Source organism: Perissodus microlepis, chromosome 6 (genome assembly GCF_051167445.1).
Source record: "Perissodus microlepis isolate ML-2025 ecotype Zambia chromosome 6, ASM5116744v1, whole genome shotgun sequence".
NCBI classification, from domain to species: domain Eukaryota; kingdom Metazoa; phylum Chordata; class Actinopteri; order Cichliformes; family Cichlidae; genus Perissodus; species Perissodus microlepis.
In genome coordinates, this window is record NC_140466.1 from 3,226,703 (window position 1) to 3,238,706 (window position 12,004).

General features: G+C 42.7%; 1 protein-coding gene across 6 annotated transcripts in view; it reads right to left on the reverse strand.

The window, feature by feature from the left end:
- Nucleotides 1-29: 29 nt before the first annotated feature.
- The window catches only part of kcnq5b (potassium voltage-gated channel, KQT-like subfamily, member 5b), a 130,373-nt gene continuing 118,398 nt past the window's right edge, over nt 30-12,004 (reverse strand). For 2 of the 6 annotated variants that reach the window (XM_084930187.1, XM_084930189.1), the window contains 4 exons: nt 11,190-11,295; nt 9,371-9,502; nt 6,436-6,562; nt 30-5,710 (listed from right to left, as the gene is read on the reverse strand). In XM_084930187.1, coding sequence (XP_084786313.1) covers nt 4,457-5,710; nt 6,436-6,562; nt 9,371-9,502; nt 11,190-11,295 — 1,619 coding nt within the window. In that variant the 3' untranslated portion in view covers nt 30-4,456. Of the gene's footprint in view, nt 5,711-6,435; nt 6,563-9,124; nt 9,233-9,370; nt 9,503-11,189; nt 11,299-12,004 lie in introns of all 6 variants that reach the window. The other 4 variants (XM_084930186.1, XM_084930188.1, XM_084930191.1 and 1 more) reach the window with 3 other exon arrangements.

A 12,004-nucleotide genomic window follows, 5' to 3' on the forward strand; every position in this document is an offset into this window, starting at 1 on the left:
TTCATTCAAATCAAAACCACCAAAAAACATCTGTAGAATTTCCTTTATTGATGAATGAGAATAAAAGTTTGCTTGCATTTACATTACAGGCTTCATAAATCTGAGATTATTACTAGTGTGTAAATATGTGAACATAATTTAAATAAATTAAAATGACACACAGACAGAATGGTAACATGTCAAAGGTCCATTTTTAGCTCCATAGCAAAATCTCTGAATATAAAAACTAAAATGCCTCAAGTAAGGACCTAATGAGAGGAAATAAAGACAGTGCAATCATCTCTGTGTGGAGGAACCTAATGCACCTTTCAGAAACTAAATAAACTCAAAGCTCAATATGTACCATACAAGCAAGGCACCGGTATACTGGATGTACTGCACATTTTGTAGACTTCATATCAGAGCTGGGCTCATTGATTTTAAACTCAAGTGATGGCATAGCATTCATTATCACTTCTAGATAGGTTTGCATATGGCAGTCTCTTCATGCAAAGGAGATTAAAATCCATTCTTCAAAGCAAACTAAACTTCCTCAAACTTTTCTGGTTTTTGGTAAGGGGTATCTGCAGAATTTATTCAGGTGCTTTATGTCATGCATCTATAGATCAGTCCATGTTCTACCCTACTATTTAGCCTGTCTGTGTCACACAGGCAGGGACACTCAGATCCACAATCGTAGGTGAGGGTAGAAATGTAGATCGACCAGATGGGCAGTTTTTACCTGTGATAGCCAGAGGTGGACCAATCACCGGGTTCCAAAACTGATCTGCATCTAGCTGTACTGTAATAGTTTTCCCAAGTACCAGAAAAACCTACATAACTGTATCAAATGCATCTAATTCTCTAACATGCAACAAGGAGGTTTGACATTGCTTTTCTTGTTTTAATGTCAATACTCAGCGACTATACATTCTGTAGCCAGGAAGCAAAAATAATCCCCACATCACAGAGTATAGAAAAAAAGCAAACATTGACCATGATTTTAAATAAGAGTTTAAAAATCTTCCCTCATGTAAGAACAGGCCGGGAGAAAAGCCAGATACAAGAAAAACTCGTACGTCTAAACATTTCCTTCAGTGTTTCTGAACCAAAACAAAGTGCTTTGCCAGGTCACACACCTGTTCTGACATTAAGCAATTCTCTTAAACCAGGTAATGACATTTGAGATGTGCTGCGATTGGCAGGGAAACCAACCGGTCGGTGCATAATTGATGTGAAGTAACAGCCGCTGCTTGTAACCTCTGTTGACATCCTCACTGGCTGCTGGTGGGAATGGGCATTCTTCTCTGTACACGTGTGCATACAGCAAACTTGCATGCATGCCTTTGAAACATGATTTTAAGAGTTCAGGGGTTTTCCGGCCACCCATCAAAGAGACCAACATTTTTTAACATGGGGTTTAATTTATCCAAGGAAATGGCCAGAAATAACAATTTGTGTTGGCTCTTCATGCTTGGTCGACCCCAAAGACTCATTCTGACCAGAAAAATAACTCCCTGAGCCAATAGCAGGGAACTCAACCTCAAACACAACTGGGCATTTGAAAGAAGGTAACAAATAGATGGTGAGCTATGACCTCGGGCTCAGGATTGGTGGTGACAAAAAAGTGATCGTCTGCCAAAAAAATGATTGCCTGTATTTAAACTACTGTAAATCACTTGTTAGCCTATAATATATAAAACATGTATCAAATGTGTCCCTCATGAATGATATCAAGTCATCTTGTGCTACAACAGCATTCCTGCCACAAGGTAGAAGCTGCAGAGTTTTTGGCGTTTATTTATGTAGGGCTGCACGGTGCCGTGCTGGTTAACACTGTTGCCTCAGACAGATCAACTCCACAATCTGGCCAGGACCTTTCTGTGTGGTGTTTGCATTTTCTCCCTATGTTTGTGTGGGTTCTCAGGCTTCCTCCCACAGTCCACAGACATGCACTTTGTGGGGTTAGGTTAATTGGTCATTCTAAATTGCCCATAGGTGGGAATGGTTGTCTGTCCCTATACGGTAGCCCTGCGACAGACTGGCGACCTGTCCAGGGCATATCCTGCCTCTCGCCTATGGTAGACGACACAGGCCAGAGTCCCACCCCGTAACCCTGGTAAGGATAAGTGGAAGCGAATAGATGCATATATATCCTTTTTTTTCCAGTTAACAAATCTCATTGATATCAAAAATGTCTTTAAGAGTGATCTGGTCAAGAGCGCAGCACTAGTTGAAACAAATACAACTTATGCGACGTTTTAAGTGACCAACATGGTCACAAAGACACTTGCAAAACTGGTCATTTTGTTATTTTATGTAAAGCTCCTTTTTAAAATCCTGTTCAAGTCTATTAATCAATATAAATAAAGACATTACAAATAAAACACACACTGAAACATCAGGAATCACTTTTTGGCAGACTATCACTTTGTTGTTGTAACGCCAGCTCCTGGGCTGATCCCACAAATAGCAAGGAGAGAGGGCGGGGCATGGAAACAAGAATATACAAATATGTAGGGCAGGAAACATTTGTAGTCCAATGGCTTGAAGAGGGTGTTGTGAGGTGTGGTTCCACTCCCCAACTTACGATAAAATACACACTTAAATATACCTGTTGTGTTTGGAAAAAGCCCAAAGTACACAAAAGTTGGGCTTTGGGATAAAGCATATCTTTTCTTCCCGCTGAACCTCTGAGTAGCAGCTTATGATTGTACAAGTTTCAAAATAAGACACCAAAAGAATCTGAGTTTAAGTGAACAAAGACTATATAAGATGGAGGTAGCCACTCTGCTTTCACCTATCAGTTACTCATTTCCTGCTATGAAGCATTTTTGGGGTTCCCATCTTGGTGTTTTGAAAGCAGAGGTGGAGCTGATGGTGAAACTGAGGGACACTTAATGCCCATATGTTCACCCTGTAAACCTGCTTTATGTCCTGCACAGTAATAGGGATCACGATTCACAAAATGAACAATATTTTACTTGAAACTAGTGATTTTCACTATGAACTCATCGAGGAAGTGAGCAGCAGGGACATTTCTTTCTCAGTTTAAACAACAGGGCTTTCTTTTGGAACCAAGGGAGTGTCCCCCTGCTGGCCATCAGAAAGAATGCAGGTTTAAGGCACTTCTGCATTGACTTCACTTTTCAGATCTAGAAGCTACGTCCATCTCTTATATACAGTCAGTGATTGTGGTTGAACAGTCCAAAAATATCATTTTACCTTGATGGAAAACATAAGGGATAAAGAACCATGGTGCTCAGAGAATCTAACTGTACTTATACTAACATAACAATACTTGATAACATCATTATGCTCCAATACATCAGTGTATATATTTTTTCTTTTTTGGGGGGGATCTACAAGCACAAACAGGAGCCCATTTGTTCATTTTAATTACTGACACTTGGTTGCCCAATCAAATCTCTGAATGCAACTGGCCCCTCCCCTACCTTCCCTGTGTGTCCTTGCACCTTGTAAAACAGAGATCCAAAATTGTGTGGAGGACAACAACCTAAGACCACAAGAAATTTGTTGTTCTTGCTGTAAAGACGGAAAAAAAACATGCATGAAAATGTAAATCGTATTGCCTGTATTCACATTACACTGGTATATTCCTTTTTAATAGAGTTCTTTTTAAAGGTTTGATTGAAACTAAAATAATTTAAATTCTGTCCTTTGAATGTATTGCTTTAGTTTCATAAAATTTACCCTCTTAACTTCAGATCCCGATTATGGTTAAAGTTGGGTCTTATTTTAGCCACAAGGCCAAATTTCCAGAAACAAAGACGACGTTACATCTCAGAATTAAGTCTTGTTCATTTGCGCATTACAGTTTTTCTATAAAAAGATTTTCCATTTTCCAAACAGGTGAAAATATTCAAAAATGGGTTGGATGCTAAGAAACCGAAACCTAAGATATGTCATCAATGACCTTGTGAATCTTAAGAGGTTAAAGATGGGAAAGAAAGAATGCATCTGGCAGTAGTGATGTAACATCATTTCAGTGTGGAAACGTCTTGTTTGATGGGAGACACACAAAATGTGGCTTTTATACACTGAACATGGCCATTCTCAGAGAGGGTTTCAATAAGTGTTAGGAGCCCATGGCCTCAACTGCAAACTGTACCTTTCAAATCTCTGTACCTCTTTACAATAAGCATGCACTTCATGCTGTATGTCAAGGTCTCATATCAACCCAAGTTTAACAGCGGAGGTTTTTGGGTGTCTCTGTTGTCGTTTCTCAGGCTCTTATCTCAGATTTGTCAATCACACTTTAAAACAAAACTCATGCAATGATATGTCATATGGTCAGCCTGTATGAAAATACTGTGATTCTTATCAAATGGATCAACATGAATATAAACAGAAGAAGACCCCATGTAATATTCCCACCCACCCACTTCCCTCCAAAAAGGATAAAAACCGTCTTTTTGAGGTGAGATTGGTGTGCCTTCCCGACATGTAGCTGGGTCTATTTTAGCCGTACGTGTGGCATGTTCAGCAACTCGTTGCTGCCAGTAGAGGGCAAGGATGCGTGACCGCTGGCCAGACTGCGGTTTGAGCCCTGGGTCCCTGCTCCGGCTCTGCCGCCTGTCCTCAGGAGTTCTGAGGAGTAAGTCGGAGTCTCGGCAGACCCCTGTGACAAGAAGTCAAGTCCCTGCGTCTCAATGTCTCTATCACTGATAAAGAGGTCCTCCTCACCCCACCCACCTCCACTCCTCCTGCCTGTACCGCCTCCTCCTCCCCCAGGATCTTGGCTACAGCTATGGAAGCCAATGGGGGAGTCACTGCTTGTACTGGGGCTTGGAGATGACAGGCTGTGGCCGTGATGGGTGGGGGCTACTTGCTTCAGATCCTGCACTGACATGGACTTGCCCAATCCTCGGTCCATCTCGTTGGACCCAGAGCAGCAGCCCAGCGCTGGTGGCACCAGGGGCTCCAGCTCCAAGCTCATTTGTCTCCTCCAGGATCTCTCCTCCTTTGTGCTAAGCCTGCTGTTGCTGTTCCCTTGGAGCTGCTGCCCCAATCTGTTGAGCCCCAACCCAAGGCCAAGGTCCTTCCTGACAATGCTGTCCTCCATCTGTGTCCCAAGACCTCCACAAAAGTCCTCTATGTCAGGGGATACCTCTATGGAGGCTGTTCGCACTAAAGTGCCTGGGCCGTGACTTCGGCTGGGAGGGGGTGGAGGTGGAAGCCTTGCCAGAAGAGGAAACCCACCATCTCTTACTCCTCTGTCCCCTGAACTGCTGACACTGTTCGGGGTGAGGATGGGTGGAGAACTACCCATAGCCTCATCAGTGCCACTTTCAGGTGTGGTGGCCTGAGCCTGGGGATGGTGGTGGTGGTGGTGATGGTGATGATGATGTGGCAGGGGCGATGGGCTGAAAGAGGATGATGCGAGGCCAGAGGGAGGCGTGGAAGAAGGGGCATTGAGATTCAGGTTGAGCTCGTTGGGGGGCCCCAGGATGAGATGGAGTCCTCCCTGCGAGAGATGAGAACTGGTGGAGGAGCGAGTGACGAAGCCGCTGGTGGGCGGCGCTCCACTGCTGCTGACCTGGGTTGAGCAGGACATGTCCTTGCTGAAGACAGAGGAGTGGTAGTCTGAAGTCTGTTCCAGCTCGAAGAGGGGAAGAGAGGAAAGCGTGAGGGCCGAAGACGAGCCTTTACGCAGAACCTGACGGTAAATGTCGAGCAGGGAGTCCAGCTTCGACTCAATCGACTGGACCTGTGAGCAGAGAAGAGGAATAAAGGAGTGATCTACTGCCACATCTGGCAGAATGTACAGATCCTCTAAGTGTTGATTTGAATGCTTAAGAATCAGGTCTGGGGGCTCATAGCTACCTCAACAGCATCTTGCTTTCTACCAGATGTTTGTTTTAAGTTTTAGGATTCATATGCATTTGCCACTTTCAACTTGTGCACCTGAAAAAAATCAATTTGCTGTAAAGAGTAAAATGTGATTCAGGGCCGTCTTAATAAGGTTTTGAATTCTACCCATTGTGACAAATACCAAAATAAAATGATCAGTAAGATGTTTCAGTCTTATAAACAGTTTGGAGATGAATGTGATTAGCTGAGTTAGTCTAATGTTGCGTAAAAACTGGAAGCGGGACAGAGCCAGCTAATCGTTTCCCTCAGCTTTTCAGTTTTATGCTGATCTTGTTTTGATACCTGCCTTTTCTCACTCTGAATACCAACAAGTTCATTTCCTGTAACTTTAGGAAACGTAAACGCAGTCGAGATGGATCACATTTTACTGTATTTAGCTGGTTTGCTGTCGATGGACTGGCACTTACGTAGCGCTGTTCTAGTCTTATTGACCAGAAACACTGGGGGCATTTTGGGGTACGTAATGAGGACCGGAGGCAGCAAACACTGAAGCTCCAATTAGCAAAAACCCTGATCCTCTCAACCTCCTGAAATTTTAAGAACAAAACCCAGAGGACGGACCTGTCGCTCCACCTTACAGACGCGACCCAGCATGCTCATGTCCTCCAGTATATCGCCATCAGAGAGCAGCTTGTCTCGAATCTTCTTATCCAGAGGAATTTGGCCCTTCCCAAGGATTTGGTCCACCCTGAAATGCACAGAAATACAAGCAAACACAATAAGATATTAATTTTAAAATGTACAAAGGAGGACTACAAAAGGAAGGAAAATTAGAACCGTTTATCTAAAGTAAACCTTTCCCCGAATAAAACAAATCCAAACACGAGAGATTATTCTTCCTCACTGGACTTCACACTTCCAAACATTACCAACCAGATTACATTTTACCAATTAACAATACAACTTTTTATTTCAGACTCTAAACATTAGAGTCTTATATTTTGGTTTACACATGACTATATTAATGTCTAAATGCTAAATCCAGTCAGGCTCTGTGGGATCTGGTTAATAAAGTCTGTTTGTGTTAAAGCTGACAGAGAGCACAGAAAAACTGAGCCAAGATCATGCAATCACGAGTTCACCAAAAGGAAGAAGAAAAAGTCAGGTGTGGACACCCTGTATGTCAGCACTAAATCATGCTAGAAGAAAAGGGGATCGAGAACTACACAGGGAAGTTAGATCTGGATTCTAAAACTGTATTTTTACAGGAGGAAGCGAGAAGAGTTACGACACTCGTTCATTGTAAATCAGTCCAATTTCAAATAAAAAATGTAATTCAGGATAAGATGGGCAGGAACCAAATGATTCACGCTCCTCTTGTATATGAAACATGCAGATCAAATGTAGATGATCTGGGGATTGTAATTGTGGACTGGATCCAAATATAGACAAGACCAGCCTCCATGTAACATTTTAAACATTTTACTAAAAAACAACAACAACATTTTGCGTAAATTTAAGGACTGTTACAGCTTTCTCTATTCTAATATTACAGATGTTTTTCATATATTACAGTGAGGTCATGGCAGGTTGAAGTCATTTGTGGCTGGAGCTTGCTGACCTGTGTTAGACTCTACTCGTGACTACGAGATGTGGTTAAAAAAAAAGAAGCATGTTGACAGGCCCTCCACCCTTTGCAAGTCGGATTGGCTCATCTGCAGCAACAGAGTGCACACAGCATCAGCAGGGGGCAGTGTTGCAACAGCAATGACAGGTGAAACCTTCTGGTGTGTGATTGGAGTGTGTCTAAAACATGTTAGCATCACATTGCAAACTCCTTTCCCAGAACAGAAGTCAATTTACTTAAGAGATCTGTTAGTGGCTGGTTAGTAGCAGATATCATACCCAGGACGGGTTTGTGTGTGGGAGCAGAGTGTGGCTCGAAGCTCAGTTAATTCAGGCTTTAGCTCGTCAACCAGGGGCCTCATTTATCAAATCATCAGAGGAAAAAAGCTCCAAACTTACACATTTTTAAAACCTGCAGACAACTTGGATTTATCATGCATATAAAGGCACAGCTGTGCACAGCTGTGGTGACAAATCCTGAACTTTCAACCCCTTAAAAGCCTCGGGTGGCACATGTGGAACAAGAAGTGAAGGTAAAGGCAACAAAACAACACTGGCAGCAATGTAAAGGTCCTGATTAACAAAGACAAGCAAATCTATCAGTTTTATGGAGGACTGGAAGGAGTAGTACTGTACTGCACTATGTGTCAACTCAAGCTGATTTAGGCTTCATCTGTCCCCTTCCTGACAAACCTGCCAGTCTCTTAGGACACACACAGCATGCTTCAGGGGCTTACATCATTGTTAAATGGTAAACTGAAATCCTTTGAGTTTGGGATTTATAGAGCTGTGTTTGTAATTGTTCTTCAATGTGAAAACTGTACACATAAAAATAGTTTAATGTCCTGGTGAGCAGTGAAAACAAGGTTCATTCAGAAAAGTTTCCAAGCAGTGCTACTAAGTGAATTTTGGATCAAGAGGGACTTTGCCTGTCCAAAATCAGAAGTGAGATGTTGGCACAGCTGAAGTATAGTATTATGTACTCGTCAGCCACTCAACACCATCTACAAAGGAGGTCCCCGCAGTCCTTAGACATGCACGCTGCACACCATCCATTTCTCTATTTCATCTCTGGTGAGCCAGGCTCAGCAACTGCCGGTTTCTATGGATCAGTTGATCCAGACCTAACTATATGCTTTGTCAAAGGGAAAGTTTTAAGCCTAATCTTAAAAGTAGAATCCAAACTGGGAGCTTCCACAGAAGAGGGGCCTGAAAGCTGAAGGGTCTCCCTCCCATTCTACTTTTAAATACTCTAGGAACATCAAGTCAGCCTGCAGTCTGAGAGGGAAGTGCTCTAATGGGTTTATATGGTACTATAAGGTCATTAAAATAAGATGGGCCCTTTTAAATTTGATTCTGGATTTAACAGGAAGCCAATGAAGGGAAGCCAATATGGGGGGAAATATGCTCTCTCTCTTTCTAGCAAAAAATGAACTCAACAGTTATACTAATTGTCCCGAGTGCATGTTTTGTAAACCTCATTGCCATCACTTCTCCATGAAGGGGCGGTCAGGTATGCTGGACTAACGAATGGTTGATAAATGAGGCCGCACTTTATGTTTTCCTTCACGTTTCTGACAACAAACCAGCTCCTGAATTGTGCGACTGAGGAGTGAACTGAACCCATGTGACATGCGAATGACAGAGTAGGTGGGTAGATTGAGTAAGTCGGGGGAATTCTGACCCCTGGGTGGAGTTCTTCCTCCCCTGGCTGTAATAGACAGACAGGGAGGGGGAGGAAAAGGCCTTGGCTCGGCTGCTCAGGGGCTGTGGGCCTACTATCATGTCCAGCCTGGAGAGAAGCAAACACAGGTACAAACATGCAAAAACACAAACTGCAAAAAGAAAAAAACAGCGTGAGATAAACCCATGCATGTATAAGGAATGCATACACACATGCAGATCTTTTGCAGTACAATGTCCGTCCTACCTGGTCTGCAGGCTCTTGATGCGGCACAGCATGTCCAGGTGACCGGCAGAGTACTGTTCGATCACGTCCTTCACATCATACGGACGCAGCGTCTCCTTAAACTTCTTCTTGGCTACATGAAACTTCATGATCCTGCATGAACAGCACAGAAGTTCATAAATTCACCAGAAGGGGGAGCTGTGGTCCAGCCGTGACACTGCCAGCCTGAGCTAATGTAAACAAATTAAAGCCTGTATTTATTTTGATAGTGCTTAATGGTGCTTTTAATGTGTCGACCTGTTTGTTCACAGCATTTCAAACGCTCAGAACAACCACTTTCTCAGAAAAAAAGGCAGATTTTAGCTGCATGTGTATGTGGATGGAAACACCTGTGGAGCACTGAGGCTGAATTCAAGGGAACGTGGCTGAATGTGGAGAGTCAAAGGGGTCGGAAACAATGAAAACATCCTGGATTATATTGTCACAGCCTTCCGATATACAGTTTTGGTCCATGTGAATGCTTCAAAATATCAAAAATATTTAATAAGATAAAACAGGGGGTCCTGATGATGTAGTTTACATGTACATACCACTGAGCCTTCTGACACGAAATGTGATGCATATAAAAATGTACAAGTGACAAGTTATGAGGTGAATGGCACCTCATCTGCTATTGTCAGATTTAACTCAAAGAACATTTTTGCTGCAGCTGCAAATCTCATTTAGTGACTTCCTGAATTTGCCGTACCCCCGACTTACCTTCACATCTCTGTGCTGTCATGTGGTTTCAGAATGTACCTCAGAATGTGAGACTGTTGTGAGTGAGTGCATACACAAAACTCTACTATGGGCTTGAACATTAGTTTTCCTTTGGGTGCGTTCTGCGTAAGGAAGCTCGTTAGCTTGCAGGTGCCATGGAAGTGAGCACGTCTGTTTAGCTTCTTGGCCCCTCAGTGGCCTCGAGTTTGGCACGTAGGACATTTGATTAGTGAATTTCCACTTTTCTTTGCACAATAACTGAAGCATATTTAATGAAGCAATGCAAAAAAAATTCCTTTATACTGTAAATATTTTCAGAATACAAGCCTTTGAAGTGCACTGATGTGTATCTGCTGTATTTCCAGCATTTTTGGTCCTACATAATTTTGTAAAAACAGCAGGTACCTACGTTAAAGTTGTAGCCTTTAGTGAAGGCTATAGTGACTGATGTGGCTGCGTCACTATTTTCACACCTGTCTGTGTCCACAAAGTGATGCGTGACAGCCAGTTCACTTTATATGTGGAAGCTGGATAAAGGGATGAGGTGAACCACTGATGTTTATTATTGTTTTTTGATAAAACTGAAAGTCTGTCGATGCTCATAAAGTAAAAACTAAAAGAAAAACCAACATGAGGTGTCTTGTTAAGGAGCTCGTTCACCACATGGAGCCACAGAAGCTTCAGCATTATAGTCTTAGTTATTATATATTTAATAATTCAAACACTGAGCTGCTTTTAACTTTTATTCAACTCCTGCTGGTCGGGAACGTATGATGACCTTGCATCTAACAGGCTCTTTAGTTCTTTCAGGACACGAAAGACATGAAGACGTGTCTACTCTTGTTTCCTTGTGACACGATCACCTTACACAGCTTTTAATCCTCCCACTAACCATATTTCCTGATGATCCAAAAATAAACTAACAGAAATAAAAACCATCCGGTCACTTTAATCCCCTGAGCTCAATCAGAAGACGGCGGGGGGTTGGCCGCAATCAGGGTTAGTTTGCCTGCAGCCTGGGTCACGGAAAACTGCAGCAGAAGTTAGACTGAAAGAGGAAGTCTCATTTCCTCTGTCTCACCTGACGGCTCGGATGACAGACTTGACCGAGGGCTGCAAGTCCTCCACCGAGATGTCGCAGTGACAGCCCTTCTCATCAAAACCGTCCTCCGCTGTAATGTTGGAGTCTGCTGTTTGGAAGAGAGGCGCAGAAAAGGAGGATTATTTATTTCTGTGATAGCGATGAAGTCACTTTATGCCAATGAGGACATTTTGCATCCACACAAACAACAGATTGCAGTGAGCCGTGTTAGTCTTACTGCTCAAACACACTAACATGCAGTCGCAGAAACTTCAAGTCATGGTTTGCTTTACAAATCACAGTCAAGATGGGTCTGAAAAGAAATGTTCCACCAACTGCAGTTCCTCTAATGGCCACTTGAGGTTGGCTCAAAAAGCGAGTCAGTCCCTCTAGACTCCCGTGAATACATGAATAATAACTATACAATGGGCACACTTTTTTATGATGCATCCATTTGCACATTGGTGGAGCCTAAAATTGGGGCGGTTCAGTTTTGATTGACAGGTACAAATACATATTTGAAATGTGAAGATCATGTGGTCTGTCTTATCATGGCTAGCTCATGATTTTAGGTTGTGGTTATGTAGATTGATGGTGCTGTTAGGTTAACAAACTAATGCAGTTGTAAAATGAATTAACCTCCAAAAATCAAACTGACTGTGAGGTTGCAGACCAAGAAAAGATCCACTTCTTTGTAACAGACACTTTCAAGCCAGACTGAAGAATGCCAAGGACAATCTGGAGAAAGGTTATGCATTCTGAAAGTGCGTCCTTTGTTCATATGAGACAAAACTAGAGCTCTTTGGCCACAGAAA